General features: G+C 49.5%; 6 protein-coding genes across 6 annotated transcripts; 5 read left to right on the top strand and 1 right to left on the bottom strand.

Moving 5' to 3' along the window:
- Positions 1-6,789: 6,789 nt before the first annotated feature.
- Positions 6,790-7,823, top strand: BP5553_09975 (Glyoxylate pathway regulator; the record flags this gene model as incomplete). The annotated part of the gene is made up of 3 exons (XM_032018598.1): positions 6,790-7,172; positions 7,242-7,667; positions 7,727-7,823. The coding sequence occupies 3 exons, from the start codon at positions 6,790-6,792 to the stop codon at positions 7,821-7,823; spliced, it is 906 nt and encodes a 301-aa protein (XP_031865435.1).
- A 2,031-nt stretch (positions 7,824-9,854) lies between these two features.
- BP5553_09974 (uncharacterized protein) lies at positions 9,855-10,769 on the top strand (the record flags this gene model as incomplete). The annotated part of the gene is made up of 1 exon (XM_032018597.1): positions 9,855-10,769. The coding sequence occupies one exon, from the start codon at positions 9,855-9,857 to the stop codon at positions 10,767-10,769; it is 915 nt and encodes a 304-aa protein (XP_031865434.1).
- A 1,655-nt stretch (positions 10,770-12,424) lies between these two features.
- BP5553_09973 (uncharacterized protein) lies at positions 12,425-13,247 on the top strand (the record flags this gene model as incomplete). Its single annotated transcript, XM_032018596.1, has 2 exons — positions 12,425-12,527; positions 12,583-13,247. 2 exons carry the CDS (start codon positions 12,425-12,427, stop codon positions 13,245-13,247), a joined length of 768 nt encoding a protein of 255 aa, XP_031865433.1.
- Positions 13,248-14,320: 1,073 nt separating this feature from the next.
- BP5553_09972 (uncharacterized protein) lies at positions 14,321-15,907 on the top strand (the record flags this gene model as incomplete). Its single annotated transcript, XM_032018595.1, has 3 exons — positions 14,321-14,977; positions 15,241-15,317; positions 15,811-15,907. The coding sequence occupies 3 exons, from the start codon at positions 14,321-14,323 to the stop codon at positions 15,905-15,907; spliced, it is 831 nt and encodes a 276-aa protein (XP_031865432.1).
- A 1,567-nt stretch (positions 15,908-17,474) lies between these two features.
- Positions 17,475-18,720, bottom strand: BP5553_09971 (uncharacterized protein; the record flags this gene model as incomplete). Its single annotated transcript, XM_032018594.1, has 2 exons — positions 17,475-18,479; positions 18,532-18,720. 2 exons carry the CDS (start codon positions 18,718-18,720, stop codon positions 17,475-17,477), a joined length of 1,194 nt encoding a protein of 397 aa, XP_031865431.1.
- A 3,765-nt stretch (positions 18,721-22,485) lies between these two features.
- Positions 22,486-22,743, top strand: BP5553_09970 (uncharacterized protein; the record flags this gene model as incomplete). Its single annotated transcript, XM_032018593.1, has 1 exon — positions 22,486-22,743. One exon carries the CDS (start codon positions 22,486-22,488, stop codon positions 22,741-22,743), a length of 258 nt encoding a protein of 85 aa, XP_031865430.1.
- Positions 22,744-25,499: the final 2,756 nt, after the last annotated feature.

Genomic DNA, 25,499 nt, shown 5'->3' with positions numbered 1-25,499 from the left:
CGCCCTTGGTCTTGATAACGAATTAAACAAATTTTATAATCATTATTAGTTACATAAGATACTATTGACTACTGCAAGATGAAATTAATATTTTGTAGTATGGATTTGATTTATAAAAAAGTCTAAATGCTACTACGCGTGATATATCCACTTAAGGAACAGGGCGACGTAGATTCCAACGTGCAATCAGTATCCACAGCTATATCGATAGGGATACGATGCGAAACTTCCACTTTTTCTGATGTTATTTTACTTCACCTTTATCTCAGGGTGGACATTTGGATGCTCCACCTAAAGTCATTTATTAGGGCGAGCTAGCTGCTATCATCGTAACCTAGTAATATGAAACGATAGCCTCATGAATCTTGAGCAAAAACGGAAAAGAAAAGGTAAAAAGAAAGTAGAGAAGTGCAATAGCGAAAAGAAGCCCCATTTTAGTTGAACAGAGTATGTAGTAGTGGCGTGGACGACTCGGTATCCTCCTCCTCAACCTCATAGACCGGAGGATCTCGCCTATACCAATTCTTAACTATCTGATAGCCAATGCCCTAAGGTGGTGAGTCAAAACTGACCAACTGTAGCGCCTGTGGCGTCATCAGCAGAATCTTCAGGGAGGGAGGGGTGTGGAAGCCCACGTCTCCGTTGACCTATGTGTTCCATTGAGCTGCAGGTAGTGCTTCCTCATCCCCATAATCTTAGATATAGGCTTGGTTGCGCATCTCTCATCTCATGATCATGTTCAGTGGACGACGCTTCCCATATCATCAGTAATGGCTCCCCAGGGATTATTGATTTCTGTGTAATCATGTAGCCGAGCAAATTATACAAATCACATATCAACTCAGGGGTAGAAAGCACCGTATATAGACATTAGTTTGACTTCATATCCACGGGGCCGCCATCTTTATGCTCTGCTTGAAGACAAAGTCCCTCCTCGTATTGTGCCATAATGTTAATTTCTATAGCCAAGAGAATGTAGACCCGAGGCGCTCACAGACGAGAGGGTATTCTTATTGCAATGCCTTCGGCGGTCGTGGTTGCCGTTTTGGTGCCGTTAGCTATAAACTATATGGAACCGGAACTTGTTTTTGGTGCAAAGAGTAGCTGACAGTAGCCCGAGGATTGAGTATAGACTGTCTCGTGGGCAATTGGAATGCCCCATGGTATATTATCACAATCTCAGGGTCGAGCCTAGGTTTCATACATATCCAATAAAACAAACAGAAATTAAAAGAACAACAACCTATTTGCCAAAGAAACGCTATACGATCGATAAACTGAGGCTTTCGAGAAGGGTTTTTCCAAATGCCCAACGTCCAATTTTCAAGATATTCAGGAAATCATGGTAAGCTGAATAGGTACAGCATTTTGGCAAGTGTAATGATATATCCTTACCATTGGCATGCTTTGACAGAGAGTAGTGAGCTGAGTCATTTTGCGAACACTCGAGACACTCTTTTGCTCTTTTCGAAGGGGGACAATCTTAAAGATGCCGGCTGAACTTTCACTACTCCGTAGAGGAATAAAATGAAGGCCTTACATGGGCCGCGTGGTGGCCTGCTCATATCAACCTCTAGCATTGTCCCAACATCTGCACCTGTAAAAAAAGGTATGAGATGGATAAAGTTGCAACGATTCGAATACGCGAGTTAATTTGGATATATTGCGAATTACAAGGTCTGAAATGGAGCTACCACAGCGTCGGGTCGGATGCACCCTAAATGAAAGGGGACTGTGCTATTCGGCACGGTGTATGGATAGTAGGAAAATCAGGGGACTTTGATCGACGATTCATTCGCCGTCCCTCGAGATGAACACCAACAACACACCAACAAAATATTTCTGCAGCGGACGTTACAATCCCGCTTTGGAACGGCGGGCGAGCGGCGTTCTGGTCTTTTTAGTGTATGACATACGTTTGATACTGAGAAAGATCTGGCACTAGAACTGCCAGTCTCTGGTACTCTGGCAAGGGCGCCAATCACCCCGCGCTACGGGGTACTGGATCCGTTATTAAGTAGTACAAGTACAAACAAGTACATGTACATGCCAAGTGGGTAGTACCAACACGAAACAAACAATGCTTTTTATAGCTTCTATCTCTCCAGAGTCATCTCGAATATCCGAAGATGGACATCGGTACTACGCACTACAAAAATGTACCTCTGTACGAAGGTAGCGGCGAGCGCTCCACGTTGCACAGGGGCCACCTGGCACCAGCACACCATGCCAATCGCGGGCGAAATTCCCCGAAAAAGGAATGTCGCCGGCTGACCAAAATGGCGTATGTCTACTCCGGAGGGCCTCAAGACCCCAATGTTCATCTTATATGCCAAGCCGGAGCAGGCGCTGGTTATGGGTTGACATACATTTCAACTTGAAGCAGTGAAACTCGACGACCTCTACAAAGTAGATACTGTGGGGTTCCTGGAGCGTCTGAAGTTTGAACTGTTAAGCACCCCCTAAATTGCTGCCAAACGTTCGCACAGGCTCTCCAGATCGAGAAAATAAACAAAAAGAGGCTCGCACAGTATATGGAAGTACATACTATGTACAGTACTTCGTACCACTCGCTGTATATGCGGATACAGTACCTAGGTACTCCTCTCCATGTTCCGTAGGCCGATGTCAGGTGAACCTGGTGAAGACAGGAGATACAGGTACATGGTTCCATTTTAGCCTAATGGATCCCAGCTCCTCGAACTTTCCATCCATTGATCCGGCATCCAATAATGACTCTTGGAGCAAACGGTTCTTTTTGGTCTAGAATTTCCGACTGCCTGGGTCATGAATCGGAAAGCTGACGTTCGGGGTAACGGAAGCGCCCGAGCCTCTCGGGCAGATATGTTATTGGAATTGGAGCTTGGAAGAAGGCCTGGGGTGACGCCGTGACGCGGAGGGGTTCTCAGATATCATCCACTAGAGTACTGTTACTCGTTCCGGGGGACGGTAATCGGGAGAGGAACTGTACCGTACCCCCGTTCTCCACGAGGGCTTGAGAATTGCATCCGAGCCGAGTTTTGATACCAAGTACATACATGTACATGTACTTGGGAAGTTGGCGGTTGGCGTTGATTCCCACAGGTCACGGGACCAAAAAAATCGACCGCCTTAGTACTGGAATAACTGTACTTAGTACCTACGGAGCGCCTCCAGAGAACCTTAATTTAGAAGTACCGGTATCCTGTACGGAGTACCGTCCTCAGTCCTCTGACCGGTGGAGTCGTGGAGGATTGTGAGCTGCGGAGTGGAGCGTTAGTCTCCGTTTCTCTTCGCTCTGGCTGGCCGCTAACCATCCAAAGGGTTTTGGCTTGACTTGGGCCAACTTGGCTCAACTTGGCTCGCATAGCGATCTCGTTACTTGACCTGGCTCGATGTAGTTACGCGAGCTGCCGCCGCTGAAGTTCGCAGTTCCAGTCGTGGCAGCAGCAATTATTAAAACAATCTTATGGTCTTACACGTAGCCATGCAGCGGGCAGGGGAGGACGAAGCGTAGATACATCGAGATAATATAGCATCGGGGAAGAATGGAATCTCTTCGGGCCAGAGCCGATATCCTGCGAGGGGAGCACCGCAGAATCGCAGATGCAGCCTTCGGAAGGGTCTTTGGAGATCGTCATCAAAAGGGTTCAAGGCCAAGCACCGGCACTGTCAATCTCAATCTCAAATCATCGCGATCTCGCACTTGCGGGTGCAGCCAGGACACAACAGGCTGAGCCGCCGCCGAGCATGCTTAAGATCCGGAAACGAAAGCACCTCCGTGCTCCGCGTACATACCAAGAGTCCAAGAGTCCAAAATGCGGAGGATTTGCGGTAGCTTCGTGGAAGGCTTGATGCGAAGAAATTCGGCTTTGCGAAGCTTTATGAGAGGCTGCGACGCCTAACCACTTCCAAAGTTCCAAGCAATAATGCGCCGGGCAGCGATGCGGCGCAGCTGACGTCGCGAACAAACATGCTCAAGGCTCAAGGCTTAGCAAGCAACGACCGCTTTTCGCCTCTCCGCCAACATAACTCGGCTGGTTTGATTTGATGACCGGATAGCAATATCAAATAAACCACGCCTTCGAATGTTGGATACGATCCCGACCCGAGGAGGAGGGCGGGCAGCAGGCAGCTCATTTATGTGCAGCAGCCTAGAGTCTAGACGGCTGGTTCCTTCGTACGGCTGCCGGGTTGAAACGAAATTAATCAATCAAACGATACTGGACTGGACTTTGGACCTACGTACAATACTACAAACTGGTTGGCGGCATGGGGTAGCATTGTACAGTACCTGCTTGAAAGTAGGTACTCTTACGGAGGTACAGCCCATAAGTATAGTAATAGCGCTAGCAGGGATCTCACTTTACTCCCCTTGCATCACAACCACAACGCATCACCAAAACGTGAAAAAGGAGAAGTGTATAGTCCTCCTCATTAGCATTATTTTCGTGCTTAAATGAAGTTTTTTGGTTGTGTATATCAAAAGTTATCAAGTGTTGAAATCGCCTGTTGCGTTCAGACCCTTGTCCGCTGTTACTATACTTATGGGCTGTACCTCCGTAAGGCGTGGTAGCAATCAGGCTGTTTGTCATCGGAGTTGCGCTGGTTCATATGGTTGGAACTTGGCAGTCGTGATGATTGTCAACAATATTACCCCGTAATAATAATATCGACCCATGGCCTCTCTCGCGCCGCTGATCTTGCATTGGGAGGCGCTTGACCTCCGTAGTATGAAACCGCCAGTTCCTTTTCTTAGTCGGTGAGGAATCGAAGGGAGTGATCCCGGTATCCAAATCTGCGGTAGTTCGCAGCTCGCAATAGTTTGCGTGGTCCAGTCTCCAAAACGCCCCAATAGCTACACGCACCAAGTGGCCTTGCCGTGACATTCCTTCCGCGTCTCCTGTCCCGCATGCCTCCAGAGGTGGTTATTATGGACAAGCGGAAATAAAACATTGCCAATGACTTTACTACGTGCTGTACATGTACATGTATGTACCTTGAGTTGAGATGTCGTAGATGTCGTATTCGCGTGTTGTTGCGATTCGAGCATCAGGGTATTGGAGTTGGGGTATGTATATATCTGGGTATTAGATAGCGCATCAGGGCATTAGCAATTGGGAATCTGGACATCCCGGATTAGCCTGATTGGGGGGAAAATACGACTGTGGGCTCATCAGCCGGGCCGATAGCCCCGATATGGCCCACGAGGCCCCGGGTGCGGTGCGCCCAAGGGGTACGGAGGAGCACGCAGCCTCGCTTGGTCTGACCCAAGTGCCCCGGAACGTGGTACTGTACATCTGCATCTTCCGTGCCCGTGGCATTATTGGAGATGGGACTGGATATTGGCGGTGCTCTGTACATAGCACTGTACAGACAGAGTATAGTGCTGTACAGTACCTGATATTCCTTGCGAAGCGCTCTGGAGTTTGTCCTTTGTACTTCGTACAGCGTGTCAGAGTATCCTACTCGTGTTGCACTACTGCTGTGGACCCGATCTTCCCACCAACGCCCTTGGCTACGCACCAAGCAGCTCTGCAAGAACCGGCGCCCCCGTCTCCCCGCAGTAAGCCTCTGCCGGAGAGTCAGTAGTTGCGGCGAGCCTCCGACTTAGTACTGCGACTGCGACTGCGACTACGACTATGACTACTGGGCAACGGGCTGGCCGCCAGAAGGAAACATTTTCAAGCTCCACGCTCCGCGCACAAGACTTTCTAGAAGCTAGCCGGCTTGTTCTTTCGCACAGATGGAACTTGAAAGGCGTCGCTAGTGGCAAACCCGGCACTTCAGAAGTTCACACCGGCGCGCTCGATAACGTGGCGACTGGCAAGGTGACGTCCGTCGTCCTCGGTCTTGGGGCGAAGCTAACTGCCCACTACTACTGTTCAGTCGATGGCCCGTTAAAATGCCCCGAGGTACTACGCACACGGACATGATCATCGACATCGAGCAACGACATGACTACGTGCTACAGTAGGTACCTCGTACCTCCAGTAGTACCCTCCACCCCTCGAGCACAGCAGCTGCACGAGACAACAGCGGTATCCTGATCCCTATCCCTATCCCTATCCCTGGCATCGTTCGCCTGGACAAATCGAGAAAACGACCGCCCCGGAGATGAACTTGTTGGTGCCAAAGTAGCCTCTCTGCCAGAACATGGTAAAGTTCTAAGCCGCATACTGCCTGACGCCCTACATATGGCCCCAAGGATGCGGTGCCTGCAACTTGCTGGATCGGCGCGCCAGCAAGTCGCCACACTGGTCAGCACCGCTCCGTCGTGTTTACCGTTGCATTGGCCTGACACAAGCCGCTCCAGGGGAGAGCTCTGCACACTTTCGCCATGTTATGTTGGGGTGTTGACGGTGTTATTTTTGATCTCTGGGGCTGGTCTTGGTGGAACACTCGCCGCGAGCAGGGTCCAGATGGAGGTATTGCCCTCTTGGAGGAACCACCCTTCCTAGACCCAGTAGTTTAGACTGGGAATACGTCGTCGTACCCGACCCGATGTGAGTGTGCCACCCGTCAAACTATCCCCAGACTGCATGAAATCTGCTACCCCATCATCCGTCGGCCCTGGCAATATTGCTATATATCCCTCCCCCGCCTTCCTCCCCTCTGCTGCGAAGTGTTCTTTCGTGTCCCGGATTGATATATATCTCGTTGCTTCGCTCTAGAGTCATCTGTGGCGGCATCCTCTCCTCACTTCGAATCGGGCATCAATATATCAATATAATAGAAGTCGTTTAGCTGGGCTATCAGATACACGATTTCCTCCGTACACCACCAAACTTTCCAATTGTACAGTACAAAATGGCAACGACAACAGCAACTGCCGATCCGGCGCTCAACAAGGAGTATCAACAGGACACTGCCGTCCAGGACCATGCCGTTGAGCATGGCACCAACGGTGCAACCAACCAACGATACTATGGCGGAAACCCCCTCGCACACACAACCACGACAGAATCAGCACGTCTGCCTGCCTTTGGTGGTGAGTTCCAGCCAGGTCTTTACAGGCCCAATGACCACCGCAAGTTTGCCAACCCGGCCCCTCTTGGATTGAGTGCTTTCGCCTTGACTACCTTCGTCTTGTCCCTCATCAACATTCAGGCTAGAAATGTATCGGAAACGAATATTATGATTTCTTTAGCTTTTGGATACGGTGGATTTGTCCAGCTTTGCGCTGGCATGTGGTATGTTCGACTCGAGCCTTGGTTTAGCAACAAATAAGGCCTGTATAGCTAATTATCATATCTTTCTAGGGAGGTCGCTGTTGGAAATACTTTTGGTGCCACGGCTCTTTCGTCATACGGCGGCTTCTGGATTTCTTTTGCAATCATCCTCACCCCAAGCTTCAATATCGCGGCTGGATACTCCCCCAAGGACGCGGCAACAGGAAAGCTTACAGGACATGGCGTCAATGATTTCAACAACGCCATGGGATTTTTCCTCCTGGGCTGGTGGATCTTCACGACCATTTTGCTGATTTGCACTCTCCGCTCCACCGTCGCCTTCTTCATGCTCTTCTTCACTCTTGACATCGCATTCCTGTTGCTCGCCATTGGCCATTTACAAGCCGATGCCGCCGGAAAGGGGAACCTTGCATGCCAAAAGGCCGGTGGCTACTTTGGCTTATTCGCGGCGCTCTTGGCGTGGTATAATGCCTTGGCAGGTATTGCCGATTCTAGGTACGTTATCCAATTGCCATATCTAGATAGCATTCCTAAGCTAACTTTTTCTTTTTCAGCAACTCATTCTTTGTCATTCCTGTCGCCCACTTCCCATGGTCTGTAAAGGGACGCGAAGAAAGAACTGTTATCAAGTCCGAGCGCGACACTGTTTAAAGCCTTGGCTGTAGCAGTCGAATCGCCAGATGTTTGCTTGGATTTTGCTTTTGCGATGATATATTGATACCAGGAATCGTGCGCGCAGATGATTGATAGTTGGGTGGAAAGACAAAATGACTCTTTTGTGAGGGCATGCGATGTGGACGAAAAAACACGATGGCTCTTCTATCATTATTTTAATAATTCATTTCCGCCCAATTGCTGTGCTGCTAGCACTACCTTCAGAACTGATTTGATGCTTGTAATTTAATGTGCGGAGAGGCGGAATTTATTTTCAGGAATCACTATTGTGTAACCATTTTCAAGGCGCAGTCGCCATCTAGACATCAGCAAAATGGATCAGTACTATCCGTCTCTCCCTTTGTTCCTCGGGTCTTTTCTTCCTCTCTGCTGCACGAGCCTAGGTGAATTCCTCTCCGCTTCATTGAATTGAAAGGGAAGATGGAGTATGACAAGAAGGCGGGCGTCGATGCTTTTTGTTAGGATCTAGGCCGGCTATGAAGCCTAGATTCTCAACGTTTCCAACCGCGGTATCTAAAATTTGGTCGCTGATAAAACCCGTCGACTGGAACAGTCTTCATCCTAACTAACCTCGTGGAAAACATGGACTCGCCGGATTGCCATGGGAGGATGCATGTCGTGGAGCGTGGCCTGCGATTTTTCCCGGTACACTGCAGATACTCGTTATGCGCTGGGCAACTCCAACTCCAAGTTCCACGTTGCCTCGATATTAACTGCTGTGTCAACATCATGTCGATATGGTCGCTATAGTCGATATTGGGGTAGTTGCTGAGTCACTGTCCACTCCCTCGCACCCAGGGCACTCTCTCTAGGCCGGATCTACCTCCCCAGACTCATGTGAAGTATCTTCGGCTCTAACTTTATCTCTACCTCCAGATTCAGCAATAGCCCTAGACCAAGATCTAGCCACTCCATCAGCCTATTCCCCCACCGCTGCCTCTACCCGTAATTTGAGACTCCCTGTGCGCCGGCACCTCCAGTTTAGACCCCTAAGCAGAAGACGATGGGACATAGCACGTCGATGAAATAAAGAAGCTATACTCGCCTTCTAAAGGGATGATGTATAAAGTGTCTAAGTATGGGGTCTATGGGTAGGGCAGAGGGCCCCTTCAAAGTGTACGTCTATGTGGATATTTATATACTCCCTGTAGTAATTGCAAATCGAATGACGAGCACGCAAGATGCGAATTCTATTGTAAGTTATATTCTGCTATTAATTTGAGGGCTAGCCTAACATCGTTATGTAGCTGATGTGGTCGCCGAATCCCTTCCTTCTCGCAGGCGCCCCTTCCTTCGTGAGCAGTTCCAATTCCCTCTCCGGGCCCGCCACTACCACTACCACTTGCTCCTGCTCCTCCAACTATGACTGCTCGTCCGGCTTCTCTAGCTACTCTTATAGCAGCAAGACAGACTGAGGTTACTACGGCCGATGCAATTAATCAGATGGTAGATTAGTTGAATGCAGTTTGTTGCAAATTATACTTTAGTATGCCGCGCTATGTTAGGTAGGACATTTATTGAGATAGTCCAGAATATCCTTTCTCGCTTGGACCTAGATCAGGTAGTGAAATTATGACTCCGTGGTACTTCTAGAGCGAGTACCTTTCTGCCTTTGTTTTCTGTGTGCAGCTTCGGTGGGCATGTTTAGACAACTAGGTTCAAAATCTACTTGTTTTGATTTGCTGTTCTTCTGTGGAGTGGTTACACCGTGTGTTCAATCATTTACTCAATTACCCATTGTTGTTATGGTTATCATTGTTGGCTTACAAAACTGTTCCTAAATAGTTCCCAGTATTTTATTTTGTGAATGGTTATTAGTCCATGGCTCTCTATCAGGGTTTTGGAAGTGTTTTTTACCTGCTTGTTTTTATCAAGCATAAATATCGAATGGCTTCCGGGCTACATGTAATATTCAATATCTTCTCCAACAATTTCAATCGCACAAATACTTGGAACTTCACCACAAACCCTGTCTGTTATCAGATATCCAGTCTTATATCTATCAATATGGCCATGGACTCCAAAGACTTCATGACGAAGATACTTCCGCGTCTTTCAGGACCCTCCGTGCGGATCCGAATCCTCAAGGAAGATACCACTGTTATTGGCGAATACTCGGCGCCAGCGGAGCTTCTAAAATTTTGCTCGCCATTTTTCGCCAGCGCCTTCCAAGATGATGGTACATGGAAGGAAGGCGAATATGGGGTGGTAGATCTGCCGGAGATGGAAGGAGTGGTATCCTGTGAGAGCGTCGAGATGTTGCTGCAGTTGTTCTACCAGCAACAAGTCAATGTAAGCAACAACCCGCACGTTTCCGAGGGCCAACAAATTTCGAGACTGATCGAGTTTGCCCATCTTTTAGACTTTGTGGGCACTGATGGAGTGGATTTTGCAGGTAGACTAGTTACTGAGCAGGTTAAAAAAATACTTGCTGAAGATGACAGTCCTTTCATCGCACATATGAGTTTCCTTAAGGTCAGTCATCTCCGGTCCATCTTTGCCCTACCACCAGGCCATGCGCTCCAACACTTGTTGGTTGAAGCTTGTGTACGGAGCAAAATCGAGACCGAGGTGGATGAAATGCCCTGTGGGTACTTGGGGAGTGAGTTCCGTGGCGAACTCCAAAAGTTACCATGGGCGGCCTCCAAACTTGAGGAATTGATAACCATCGCGATGGCGAAGGTTGGGAATTACCGTCCGCCGCCAGTGCTGGTGCCGGATACTGAAACCAACAGCGACACCAACACTAACACTAGCACTGATACTGATAGTGATAGTGACGATGACAAGGTGAAAAGGTTTATTTGCGGCCGGACTGAGGATGATTGGTTTCTTGACCCCTTGACTGGTAAGGTTCACAAGCATCTTGCCTGGCAAAATATGAACCCATCCCTGATCCGTACCCGTGGGTTATGGCGGTAGAATGTGCAACCAAAGCAGCAGTTATGGGTGCCGTCAAGTTGAAGTGGGCTGACGTGTAGGGGTATAGCTTAGGCAGACTGTGGGCATGGATGATATTTATTTCTGCTAGCCATTTTCCGTCATCCAACCGCTAGCATGAATAGCCAACTGGGAATTGCATTTTTGTTGATATAAATTGATTTATGATTAAGGAAAACAAACGAGAGTTGACAATTTTATTAAATTTGTGAATGAGCCTTACTCTTAAGAGTGGCTGATAATAGTTCCCAATGCGTACTTTGATTTAGGAAATCGGGGGTTCATGTTTATCGCTTTATTCTCAGGGGGGAATGACTCGACTTATCGTAAAGGGGCTCATTATTGATAACAAGGATAACCAGGAATAGTTATAGAGAATGATGTTATTGAAAATTAGTCCGCCTGTTGCTACCTCCTTTGTAGGCCGGAAGTTAAACCCGGACTGCTGCTAAACAACATTTCGAGACGGGGTAGAAGCCAAATTTCTAGACATATGCATCGGCAGGACAAAATTACATCAATTGAATACTACAACACCAGCGTTTTAACTCGTGAAGGGCTTGGCTCAACATCCAATTGGCCATGATCAGCAAATCAAGCATTGAGAGGCTGCTAGTGGTATTGAAATTTGCATCCCAAGACGGGACACTAGACAGAGAGAGCACTGATAATGCCATTCATTCCTTCGGCACCCCTTCCAAAATGTTTTGGTGTCTCCCGGTCTCTAGGAGTTGTTGCGCTTTGTCTTGCCTCGACTCTGGCGCCTGCTGTTCCTATATCTTAGTCCCCCTCGCCTAAACCTCCCAACAAGGGGTTCTCCAAAATGCAGCAGGGGTACGGTACAGTTTTAAGGAGAAAATTCGTTATATAAAACAATCCCCGAGGATGACATTGGCAAAGAGAAGTAGTACTTCTACAACGGGCATAAATAAACAAGCTGAAGACCAGCAGGCGAAATAGCGAATATAAAGGAAGAGTACCCGTAACGCAGAACATGCATGTCCAGTTGGCTCATGGCTATGAAATAGATTTATGACCAGAGATAGCAGGGTGGGTCTTGCCATAGACATACAAATGGGGTTTACCACACATAATTCTATATAACTCTATGTAACTCGCAACACTTGTACACACAACCGAAACAGGGAAAAAAAGTAAAGGCAACAATGGATAACGACATTCAATTTCCCACCATTCCAAGCCTCTGGTGCCGGTAGCATTCCGCAGCCTGAGAGACAAAGCAGGGCAGTTGCAAAAGAGCATAATGATTCGGGATTTTTACAGAGAAAATAGAACTTTGGAAACGCCACATTAACGTAGCAAAGAGCAGCGCAGAAAAGTAACAAAGAAACGCGAAAGATGTCAAAGACTAGATATGACAATCAGACAGAGTCTAGACTTCGGTCAAGCACTCGTAGGCCCTTAGTATTAGGTGACTCGCTTTTCGTATATAAAAAAGGCACTTATGCACCCAACTATACGTGTAGAGCTACAATAATTTCGCAAGGCTCTTTAGCTACTTGACATTTCATCCTGCTAAGACATACCTTTACCAAACTTTGCGGAGGTGTTCTGCTTGCTGATATCGACTTCGAAAAGGGATATATATATTTGTCGCAGACAAATTTTTAGGCAGAATGGCTGACTTGGTTGACTTGGCAAATGCTGAGCTTAAATCAAGCCCCATATTCCTCCTCGAGGAAAAGGTGGCATACGACCATGTCCGTGGGTTCAGCATGAGTGAGGGGCGTTACCAGCAAATTTTTTGGACTTCCTACCAACATAATCCCGAAAGCCTACGCGTTTATCACCTCAGTATATCTAAAGTGCTTGGATGAGTTCAAAAGAGATATGATGGCCTGGGATACGTCGTTGTCTGATTTGACGCTTCAGAACCGGCCATCGCCCGCGACGGCACCTGCTGCGGAGCCGATAAATAAAGAATGGACGCTCCAGTACTTGGCTGAGACAACGACTGAGAACAGGGACACACAGTACTATCAGTACCTGCTGAAATTGTGTAGTCTTCGCAAGCTTCCGAGAGGCTCCGGTCCCTCCTCTGAGGAGATTCCATCAAACCCACTGTTGGAGCCCTTTAAATTTGTTGATACCAACGAGGGCCTTATGGAGTTTCTTTCGGCCCTTGAAAACTCGCCGAGGGGCACAGATACCAACCCCGAATACTTCCGTGACTGTGAGGGCTGGAATCTGTCTCGCATAGGGGCTTTATCCCTCTTTCAGATCTACATTAGATCATTAGGCCAGACGTGGGTCTTGGACGTAACTGTCCTAGATACGCGAACCTTTGATACCATAGCGCTGGCCCTGAGCCATGCTCATTACGCCAGATACTGGAGGATGCCTCAACACCTATTATATTCTTTGACGTCCGGAATGATTCGGACGCACTCTACCATCACCATGGCGTCTACCTGCAAGGAATCATTGACCTGCAGTTAATGGATCTCAATTATGGATTTGGATTCGAGCTTCGTCGTAGGGGCCTCGAATCATGTCTGCTCCAGAAGCCCAGCATAACAACCTGGCAAGAGTCAGCAACCTGGAGATACCATTGCCGGGTGGGAAATAGTGTGTGGGGATAAAGGATATTGGATATTTGATGAGAGACCCCTTCTTTTCAGCCTCAAGCTATACGCTTCTGGGGTTGAAAATAATGAAGCCTTTAGAACTCATATATCTTCAAATCAAGACATCAAGGACTAAAAGACGGTCTTGACCTGGGGCTAACTATAACTCATTGAATATCTGAACGTTTACACACAATCGACTTTTATAGTCAATGAACTGGGGAAACAGACACGGTCCGTATGGTGCACAGTAGAAGGGAGATTTATTATACCCGCGGTCACAGGATCTAGAGAGCGAAGCACGCTAGGGATTGATCGGCTTCTTCCTCAACACCCTTTGAATAGACTTGATGAGTGTAGCAACTCAAAAGCTACGCACCTAGATAGTATATCCATGATTAGATCGCGTTCTATTTTAGATATTTGAAGCGCCTGCTTAGATGGTGTTAAGTCTCTCATCAAGAGAGTGAACGTTCAACGGCATCGAGAAGGTCGGGCCAAAGCGGGATAGGGTATAAAAGGTGGTTTGCTAATCGAAAATTCGTCTATTCGATGCGCCCATCATTGCTATGTCTTTGTTGTACGGTGTGTATTGGGTCCGACGTTGTTGTTGATGTTGTTGTTGTCGAAAGATTTGACGGGGATTATATCACAGTATGGCACCCTAACGAGCCCCTAAAGTGGTTCGCGCTCACGTCGCGTCGTTCCAGCCCCCTTCATTGTCCATTGTCGCGTACTGGACCCTCGCGCTCGTCCTGTTACGCCATCCATCCTACATATACCTTGTATGCTTCCTTCAACAGCTACGAAGTACTTTCACCCCCAATTCGATTCTTCAAGTCCTATTCCGGTCTCAGTTCATCCTATTTATCTCATCTCCCCGATCGTCAATTCTCCTCCGACTTTTACCTACCATCTCGGATCCGTCATCTTACCACCGCAGTCATGGTTCTCAAGCGCAAGCGCTCCGACTCAGAGATCAGCACCAGCAGTTCTCTTCTATCTTCATCGTCTCCCCTCGGCGGCTCGAGCTTCATGGCCATTGACAATCTCCAATCCCATCAGAATCAGAATCAAATCGCGACCCCATCTCTCTTCTCCTCTCGCACCCGCAAACGCCATCGAGACAACCGTCCCTCTGAGTCTGATGTTCATCGTATGATGCCTCCTCTCATACACGCGTCCGTCGTATTAATCGCTCTTTTAGAACACACATTATCTCTCCTCTTTTCTGCGCAGCAAAATACCCAGCCTCCAGCTCAAACTTCTCCACAAATGCAATTCGCGCCTCAAGCTCCTGTAGCCGCTGTGCCTGCGAGCAATTCGCAAAGCGGACACCAATCGAGCTTACATTCATTCTGGGCACTTCCATCATCAGCTCGCCAGTCATCCCCGGGCAATAACTCCGCTGCATCGTCGAGCAATACGCCTCTGACGATGTTTGCGAAATCTTCATTCTTCGAGGCTACCAATTGCGAGGACTGCGATTCCCCGCTCAACCAAGGCGATAGCTTCGACTCCGTCGATATGGATGTCATGATGGATATTGACATGCATAATGGAAGCGGGCCCAGTTATGCCTGCGCGGCCTGCTCAAGACAGGTATGTCATAGCTGCGCTGTGAGCAATTTGGGCGCGCAGAGGAAGTGTCTGATGTGCGCTGGCCCAAAGAAGAAGTGGGTTGGTGGTCTTGGATGGATGGATGTGGATTGATACTATGCTTTATGAGTAGGTGGGGCGTTTACTGTTGATAAATTGGAACCCTAGGGTGCATCAGTTGTTTGCTGGCGTTAATGGTTGCGGTTTACAATATCTGGAGTTCCATGTACCATACATCATCTACCTAATTTAATCATATACAACAGCTTTGGCTCTATCTTGTTGCACCTGGCAAATTCGGAACCGGACTCGGGAAGGCACTACAGAAACCACTATTCGAGAAGTCAGTCCGACATATTCATTTTCCTTCATAGTCTGAGAAATTACCACCTCTGGGGGCTTCCTGGCAACTGTCAAGTTATTAGACGGCTTGCGAAGCCCTTTTCACATTTGATTCTGGGTCTTTCGGAATGAGATATAGCTTTGGGTAAGGATCCAAAATCATCAAAGCTTGTGAGCCCCCAAGTAGCGGGAAGGGAACTTCACTTGACTCCTAACCCTATCTCCTTGTGGGCAAATCCGGGGATTACCAATTTTGGCACAATATCGTTTACTTCATGTATTTGTAACACCTAGAAAGAGACTATGCCCTGAAACGTGGGGTTCCGAGTCGCTGTTCTATAAGCTGGGACACTCTGTTTCCCCTAGCGCCAGATCTCGCCCAAAGAATCTAGTAACATCGATTGTAAAAGCACCTACCTGGATAGAATATTGTTCTGAAGTGGTGACAGTTCGTGCCTGGCCATGGAAACACTTAACCTTGGTGATATTTATAGTGGCACCTTTGAAGCTAGCAAAAGAGCTGGATACCGAGTCGTGGGAGGAGGTGAAGGCGTGCGCAACAAGTGTGTCTTAGCACAAGCTACCGTGTAAAAGCCATACAGCCGGAAGGAACCATCTCTACACCTCCTAAAGCCATCTCTTGGGGATTAATTCCATCCTGACGAGGCGATGGCTGGCGTCGATGGACTTGAAAAGCGCCGCCTCATGGGACAGGCCTAACGGTGAATTAAGGGGTCGGTCATAGCCATAATGGAGTCTAATGCACCTCTTATCCTCTATATTGTTCTAAACACCTCTTATCACAATGCATGGAACTAGCCATGCTGTGGAAGGATGGCCCACCTAGAAATACCAACTTTGGCTGTATGATATAGACCCACAGCTCACATCTAGCCAAACTGTTGGGGAGCTAATTAGGCTTTCCACAAGTGTACTATTAGAATGTCTAATTATTCCATGCTGTCATTTAAGACCATATATTGCCATTCAAGAAATAGCTGTCAATTGAATTATAGGATATCAAAATGTGGATTTAGTGTTAGAATATCTCGAGTAACCTTCGAAAATTAAAGGGATATGCCAGGGGCTGCTGAGTTTAAAACCACACTGTACTCCGAGGCATTCCAAGAGCCGAAGTTCTTGCCTAGATACGTTGAAGACATTAAAGAAACCATCCGACTCCTCGAGGACTTATCCGAGAAGCACAGGCTTGGAACATAAAAATCAACAGGAATTTATCGGATGATTACAACCTGTCCCATTGCCTTATTATAATAGAATTAGGAAGATCATTGCGTTAGTAGATTCCATTCCTAATTGGGGAGCGAAGGGGGTGCTGGGTTTAGGTAGGGTTCAACGCAGGAATACGAGTAGGAATGCAGCTAGCCTAGAACAGAAACGGCGACGAGATAGTTAATTTCACGAAGAATAGATCAGCTGGGACCTGTAAGGGAACAATCAAGGCAATGGACCAGAGTATTGCTTCCATGAGTTTCACATTGTTACTAGTTGAAGCGCAACTATGCTGATGTGCATCTATACACACTAGCAAGCAGGCGCAAAGGGTATCTCATCCACCACCATCTGCACATCCATTCAGGGGGGCATATTAATTTGATCCAAGAGCATGCAAATAAATGCAGCATCGAAATCAAGGTAACCTAACCCCTAGTACCTCCTTCAACATCTTATCTCCGTGTCTTTCCAGATGTGTCCGTCCATCTGGGATACCATGCAATAGTAGCAATCTATCTGATGCCTTTAAAGCATCCATCGTGTTCTTTTCCAATGCTATCATCCACCGCCACGTACTTTTTAATTCCATCCATCCATTCCTCGGAATTTACTGTGCAAGAATGGCATTGCAGCCTTGCTCCCCTCAAGGTTGAAAACAAGAAAATGAAAAAAAAAAGGCGCAGGATCGAACTCGCTAATAACTTCAACAGTAAAAACAGCTAAGTCGCTAATGCTGAGACGATGATGAGATGCGTAAATCAGGAACGCTTATGCCGACAGATGAATGAACTTTCTTTTGGGGAATTTTTTTGGCGCAAAACGGGAGGGAATCGAGTGAAATCGCGCACAATCGATACAAATTGTGGTACATATGAGAGTGGTGTTTCAAGGGGATCGAAATGGGAGCCATGGGACATTTGAATCAGTGCATGTCCATTTCATTGTGGTACGGTTGGTAATTCTGGTGGAGATATTGGTTGTTCACTTGCGGAGTTGGAGTGACGGGGCATCGTGGTGCTTGATGGTATCCCTTCATCTCATTACCATTCCCACCCACGAAGTATTCACCTTCTGGGGTGATCGGAGGCGTCATATAACCATGGACCATGTTGCCATACGGCTTTTGGGGGGTACCTGGATACAGATCTTGGCTTGGGACAGGCTTCGGAAGGGCAAGTGTCTCCGTAGGGGGGGTTGGTGGGTTGGCTCTTCTGTTCATGGCCTCTTGTTCCCGTAGGAAGTGCTCAACGGTGGTTGAAACACGTGAGGTATGGGGTGAGACGTGTTTGCGGAATAGAACTTGAGATGGACAGTCGAGCTTCTGAGAGAGATCAAGGATGACCCGATTGACCTCGTGGTCATGATGCTCCATGGTATCCTCAGGCCGACGAAGGATACCCCGAGCGAGAGCCAAAGAAGCGCGGGCCAGGACCGAAGGCTTCCTTGAGATGAACTCCTTGTGGTACAAAGCGATCTCTGAGAGATACAACGCCATGTGCTCGACCTCAACGTCTTCGTATGCTGGTCCGTCCTTCAATGCCAGTTGCAACCAGGTGTCAACGGTGGGGTGGCCAACTACCCAGTCCAAGGTATTCAAGACGTGCCATTCCATTTGAGTGAACATCTCCTCGTCGTAGAGAGAGCAACACATTGATTTTAGCTCCCTGATCATTGGCACCCGTTCTTTCTTGTCGCCATACTTGGCAGCGATGAGCAGTGCCGCACATCCGACCAATTGATAGTGTCGCTTGTAGACAACTCGTCTTGAGCAGTATCTATCTAGGAGATTGACGGCGAGGAATAGTGTCTCGGGAAGAAGCTGAAACGCAGCATGAGCTTCAATGAGGAAGTCGATGAGATATGGCCGCATAAACCACTGAATCTCCTGCTGGATATCAATAGACGCAACGTCTGGAAGTGTCTCGCCCTGCCAAGGGTTAGCATTAACAAATGTGGGTAGGAAGTCCAAGGCTATTAACCTCCATCTGGTGCATATGCTTGACGATGTCGTCCATATAGGTGTCGGACGCCTGTCTCGAGAGCTCGTTCGCCATAGCCTCTTGCCTCCGACGACCCATCACTTTGATGTAATCGAGAGTTGCACGTTGTGGATACGGGTCGTCCGATTCTACGAAGTAGGTATCGCACGGCTCGGAACGGTACGCCATATTGGATGTGTAAAGGTGAGAAGGTCTGTCAAGGTGGTGGTGAAGTACAAAGAATGGACGTCAAGTTCGCCAGGAGCTTCGACCGAAAGTGCTCGGTAGACACTGGTTGTAAGAGAACGTGGGGCTTTCGTCGAACGGGGAAATCCTCCGATGCGTCGATGTATTAGAGAATTAGAGAGTGACTTGGTTGAAATTATACGAAAAAAGAATGACAGTGGCCAGACGAGACCGCCGGCAAAACAAGACCTATATGGGATCCACTTCTCAGAGCCGCCGATCAGATCTAACGTCGACACGAAGGGAGGTTAGCAGGAATTCCATCTTATATCAGCGAGGGGGGAGCAGAAGCCAGCGAGTCTCTGAATAATGGCAGGGAGTGCCGGAGAATGCCATGGCGGGAGACCGTACGTACCGACGGGAGATTGCAGATGCTTTTGGAGAATCTTATTCTAAGACGAAAGTTGATCCCAGGGATCGAAAAAGGGATCTGGCAGATGCCGAATCCTCTAAAATGTGGGGTTCGAGAGGCGAAGGCGGGATGAACGAGTGAACGTCTCCAGCCTTTGCTCTTGCTTGGGTGTGGGTGGGATGTGGGCGTGGGCCGAATCGTGGAGGACAAGATTCGCGGAGAATGCCACCAGGAACGCGACCGTTGGCATGCAAAATGCTGGCAAGGGAGGAACCGTCAGTTGCTGATCTCTTGATTCTGGAATGACGGAGTATATCTAGGGCTCGTAGTCTCACCTTTATAGGACGGGTACCTGTTGCTGGACTCGGGGGCAGCTGAGTGTAATCTTAAAACTGAACGGTGCGAGTTGAAAACTCCGTGACCAGCTCCAAATGTACGACTACCACCTGTAGGACCCTCAAAACGACGGAAGGTGAGATTCTAACGAGCAGCCACGGGAAATGAGGTTGTTCGTGGAGAGGTGAGAGAGCGTTCGATAGGAGATTCGAAGCTTCCGGGAGACGCAAAAGGGGGCAGGGTCAATTGAACAATTAACGAATTGGGGAGGACTCGGTAGGGTTTCTGGTTTGCACAATCGAGGGGAGGTTGATACTAAGTCGAGAGAAAGACGAGGAGAAGAGGAATTGGTACGGCAGTGGATCGAAGGGTATTCGAATCTGCTCTGCCTCCTCGTTGTGGGGTGGGGGGGGAAATGTTTTCGGAGTCGACAGTTACGGACAGGCGAGTGGATCTCTGGTGCTGCAATCGAGCATCACCAAGAGCAGAAACCCGACTTCAACGCAACACGGTGTCAATGGTCCTGAGAGGAGTCCTTCCTTCCTGTGCCCTCGGTTGATGACGGGGTCGAGGGTATGAGGAGGAGAAGGGGAGTGGAGGAGGATGGAGGAGAGGATGAGAGGATAAGAGAGGTGTGAGATGTGAGTTGGGAGAGTTCGTGAGAGAGCAGAAGCGACATGGCGCTGGGGGCCGGGTGAAGCAGGCTAGGCCGGAAGGGGCTACGGCGCCTTTTCTTCGCAGCGCAGCTCAGTTCAGGTTCAGGCCATGGGCGGAGGACGGAGGCAATAATAGTGACCAGCAATAATGACCAGCAGCAGCAGAAGCAGCGCAGCAAGCAGCAGCGCGATGCAGCCCGGAGCTGGGATTCACAGGCGGACTGTGGAGACTCGGGGCAGGCCTGTTCTGCTGGCTGCTGGCTGCTGCTGTTGCTAGACTCCTGGTCAGCCTGGACTCCACCGGTCCACTAGGTCGACTGATCTCCGCTTGCTCCTCGCCCAGGCGTAGAATGTATGGTACGTACAGTTTGTGTACTACTGTACTACTTACTGTACGAAGCACGAGTATAATTGGTATTATTATTATTACTTGTATTATTATTCCTCTCCTACTGTATAGTACATTAAGGTACATGTATATACCTACAGTACCACTCACTACCTACCTAGGTACACCGCACTGCGCTATACGGCCGGAGCAGCCTGAGGAGCACTCTGCCTACGGGCCAGTCGCTACCTACCTATGTACCTATGCTATAGGGTATCCTGTCATTACGAAGGAAGTGCTCTACGCCATGCAGCGGCTGGAAGCAGCTTATTAGACCTTCGAAATCACCTTGTTTTGCCTTGCCCTGGTCTTCCTGGCCTTGCCTTGCCGGCCTGTCCTGTCCTGTCTTGTGGCTTCGTGCTTGACTGGGCCGCTGGCTCTTTGGCCGCCCCGTCCGTCTGGGGCCGGGGATAAGTTGGAACATCCTCATGGTGAGAGCAACCATGAACCATCGCCGTGTGGAGCGACAACCCGGCCTGTGTCGCGTTTCGACCTGCGACTGGGCAGCTCGCGATCCGCCATGCGTTGGCCACCAAGAAGAGAACCAAGGCAGGCAGCAGAGCAGCAAGTTATTAGCAACACAACGCGCACAACACGCTCCGCATCGCAGACGCGAACAACACGGTGGATACCCCGTACACTGGAAACAGAGGTACAGTGCGGTGCGGTACCGCGTTGCTCAACCGTCAGCCTCCTGCACTCAAACCGTCGGGTGAAGAGTCCAGAGTCCAGAGTCAAGGGTCAAGAATCTCAGGCCGGGCCCGGGGCAGTCGAGACTCGAGACTTGAGAGAGAGTCCGGTTCACCCATTGTTTGGTTTGAATTAAAGCCTTGGTACATGTACATGTAAGTTGCATATGTTGAACAGTACTATGCTCGAGTACAAAGTACCCAGGCTACCAGCACTCTCCTGGAACGCTTGGCTTGGGGCGGCGCTAGGCGTGGACTATTATTCACGCAGTGCTCCGTACTTCGTATGGATTATGGAGGATCGTTTGGAGATGAGATGACATGACATGATAGACTCCAGAGGCACAGAACACTGCTAGGCTGGCTGGCTGTATTCACTACCTAGGTAGGTACCTAGGTATTCAGCAGGCCGCCTGCAGCCATTGAGTTCGTGCCGATTCAAAGCTCGTCGTACTTGGTACTCCGTACAAAAGCACCACTATTCATCGAGCCCGCTGCTTTGCTCACACTCACACCTTCGATGTCCTCGACTCCTCAACCCTGGAGCCCATAATTATAGATATAACGGCCCCAATCTCGCTGAATGTTTGGATCTATAGCTGTATAATAACACTGTGTAGTGCCCATAGGTACCTTCGTTCGTGGTAAATTCGGAGGAGCTTGCATAATAAGCCCATCTGTACCTGTAGTTAGTTGATGACAATCGATTTCTCGCTGATGTGTGTGATGTGAGATGTGAGATGTGTGATGTGCACCCGAGTAGTATCGAGATCTTGGTTGCGGATGCGTGGTTGTTTGCTGGTCGATCACCATGCAATACGACGTCCGGTCGTACCTAGTACCTACGCACAGCATCCAACGCGACATTTGTGTTTCATCCAGCCTTGCAGCCACCCTTACGGAGTAGAACTTATAGAAGATATCGATGTCGTCAATTGTGTGCGAGTGAGCCCAGCAAGCCAGCGCCGGCCGAGGCCTCGAAGAAGCTGCTTGGGAGGGAGATTCGAGAAGCCTGTTGGCACGTAGTACTTCGCATAGAATTCTATGGATAGGAAAGCATGGGAATAGCAACCCTCTCCTCGCCTCTCCTTTTCGTCTCATCTGGCATCCCTGGAGCATCTCTCCTCATGGGTCAGGGAACTCCTTACTGCCAAAGTTCAAGCCAACCCGCCTCTCCGCTGATCAACCCTCAGCCCCTTACGAGGTACTCGAGTACTGTACGAGTTACGGCCTACGAAGAGCAGTTGAACCCGATATCTCCAGCCCAATCGCTATTTGCCATTCACTATGCTCCAACTCCAAGGTCCAACTCGACTAGCAGCAGCTCATCAATTTGCGCTCCTCTCACCTCCGTTCATCTGGCCACAGCTCGGCCCTATGCCATCATCCCATGCCCGTCAGCTTGATTGCGTCCACGGTGGCGGCGTCCATAGCATCTGGGCGAAGCGACGGCCGGCCTATCGCATGGCTGATGCTCCAGTTCTTGAAACTTCCTGGTCGCCCGCGAGGCCTGTCTGTCTTGTGCGAAGTTGTGGCCGGCCATGATAACAAATAATGGTGGTTGATTGCGTGCAGCAAAATCGTCCCGTCGAATGCAGCCTTGACATCGCTACTTCGCCGTTCCTGCGACCTGATCGTCGGTTACGTTGCGTTCGTGTTTGTTCGTCGCTCGCCATGTGGAGAGGCAGTGGCATTGGGATTCGAATTGGAATTGGAATTGGAATTATGCATGCTAATTATGACATCGTGCTTCACCACGTCCTGAGGTGTTGCCCTACGAGCACGAGCACCTCCAGCCAGGTGGGATTACCCTCGGTTGCCTGGAGATATCACGACGCACGACGCACTACTTCGGGCTTTCGAGGGACACCGCCACGAGACCACGGCTAACGACATTGACGCCGCTCCTCGATCATCATTCTCCAGAGAGATTCCCTCGCGTCGTCCATCTGTTTGCGTCGTCCAGGCCCAGTATGTTGCCTCCCGTGCGGAGCCCCTTTTTCTACGTTTCTCCCTTGCTTCCCTCCCGACCGAGAATCATCCCAACGCATCCCATCCCGCCCATTGATTTTACCAATTGTTGCCCGTCGGATGCCCGTCTCGAATCAAAAACCCTACCGGTCCCCTATACGTAGTACGGTGCGCCTGGTGTCTATAACCCATATCCCATAGGCGGGCGGATACCCGCAACCATTGGAGGGCCAGCCCCTTTTCATCTGTACAGTCCAAACCTATAGTATACTGCGCTGCTTCGTGTGCTCGAATTACAACCCCACAAAACCGAGGATCGCCCCCGTGTCCACGGTCAACTACCTACGGAGTACTCCGTACCAACTTGCATATACGTCATAGCAAGCGCATGTACTTCGCATCTCTCCTTCGTCTCGGTGTCGCGTCGCGTCGCGTTTCGTGGCGGCTCCGTCCGTTAGGTAAGGCAATCTGAGGCGGCGCCTATTGCATGGATAGTGGCATTTGCATTTTCTCAAATCTGCCCTCTCCACCGCAGCCCAACCGCCCAACCGCCCAGCCACGGACGACTCGCCGTGACAATACCCGCAGCCGCCCAGGTTTTGCTGATCCATAAGAAAATTAACTAGCTGCGTAGCTAGAAAGCCCAGCTTGCGGAGCACCAGCAGCTCGGGGACTGAAGCAAGCGCGCCGCGATGCACAGGCGGGATTGCTGCCCTGCCAATCGATACTCGAGTATTGCACTGTGCTTCCGGCCAGGCCTTCGAAACAATTACTATCAAGCCCACGGTGGTTTTAGTTGAGCGGAAGGGACGTTACGATTACTTCGTATCGGCTGTATACTTGAATTATTCCCAGCCCCAGAGTTTGGCATGAAACGTCTCGTCTGCATTACTTCGTAGCACAAAATTACAGTCTCATTCTTGCCCGCTGCCTCGCAACCCGATATCCTTCGCGAGTCACGAACTCTGAAAATTCCGACATGATGCATCGGCTTTGGACGGGGCGTATCTAGGATAAGCCCATGCTTTCCTGCACCTGTTGCATCTTTCTATATCTCCACCAACCTGCACATGGCCCTCTTCAACAAGACCATTGTAGTTTGTTACATGGCTCCACGGCGGACTAGGGAGACCATGCTGTCCTGATGCGTTTTTTGTATTTTTCTTTGTCGTTGCTGACCTTTTGCTTGTCTTTTTACTCGTTTTCGAAAACTTCTTCGGCGCCTGGGTGGGGCCGGATAGAACGGGCACCATCTTAGGCGATATTCTGGGAATACCCTCAAAACTTAGCCGCGTTGTCCCCGTTACCATGTGCCTGGCCCAGCGAAAACTCTTCTCTTTTTCTAGCTTGTACAAAACTCTATCTAGCCCCCTCCACCGCACTCCACATTGCACCGGTCCCTCTGGGGCTCTGGCAGCTATCAAATAACCAAACCCGCACTCCTCGGGCCCAACCGCCCACTCTGGCCCCCACCTCTGCTCACCAGCCACACCCGGGTGCCCCCCACGACACTCTGCTTCTCCACCTAGACGCGTCTTAGCGCGGCGATGAGGCTGAACTCTATTTTTCGTGTTTTCATGTGGCCAATCATCGCGCTCTGATCACGTCAATTCCAAATTTCCGAGGCGAGCTTAGACCCCCAGACGACGCCAATACTCCGTACGCGGATTGTTTACATAGTACGAAGTATGAAGTACTCGTACTCTGTCCCCGACAAGTGCCGCAGGCAATTGGAGCCCGGTCGAGGATCAAACGTCTTGGCTGAAGGCAACTACGTACTCTACCTACAGTAGGACCGTAGGTACGGAGGAGTACTACGCTACCAGCTACTCGAACAGGCAGTGTGACAGTGACAGGAGTACAGCACTACTCCGGACTTCGTAGTCTTGCCAGAATCGCACCAAATGGCTCCACCAGTTCGTCAACCTGTCGCTCGTACGAAACAATCCTTCCCGCCGTCGCCGTCGCCGTCGCCATCTTTACCCACACCCAGCCATCCAGTACCTAGGTACGGTACAGTACATCACACAGTGCTACTGCTCACTAGCAGTGTGACGGTGTCACAGTTGGATGGAATTGGAGATACTTCGTACTTGGTACTGTACGGAGTACACAATCCCTACGAGTACCGCTTCCCGATCACCAATCCCCCAGCGCTGCAGTATATCCCGGCTAGCCAACTCCATCGGAGTCCATCATCATCCTCATCCCCATCCTTACGAAGTCCTCAGAAGTCAGGGCCTCGGCTGGGACTGTACGGGCTCCCCCTTCCAGGCCATCCACTCAATTAGCCCTATCCCGGCCAGACCCCGCGTTTGTGATGTTGGGCA

The sequence above is a fragment of the Venustampulla echinocandica genome (genome assembly GCF_003357145.1).
Source record: "Venustampulla echinocandica strain BP 5553 chromosome Unknown scaffold_12, whole genome shotgun sequence".
NCBI lineage: Eukaryota > Fungi > Ascomycota > Leotiomycetes > Helotiales > Pleuroascaceae > Venustampulla > Venustampulla echinocandica.
This window is presented reverse-complemented; position numbering and strand designations above follow the sequence as displayed.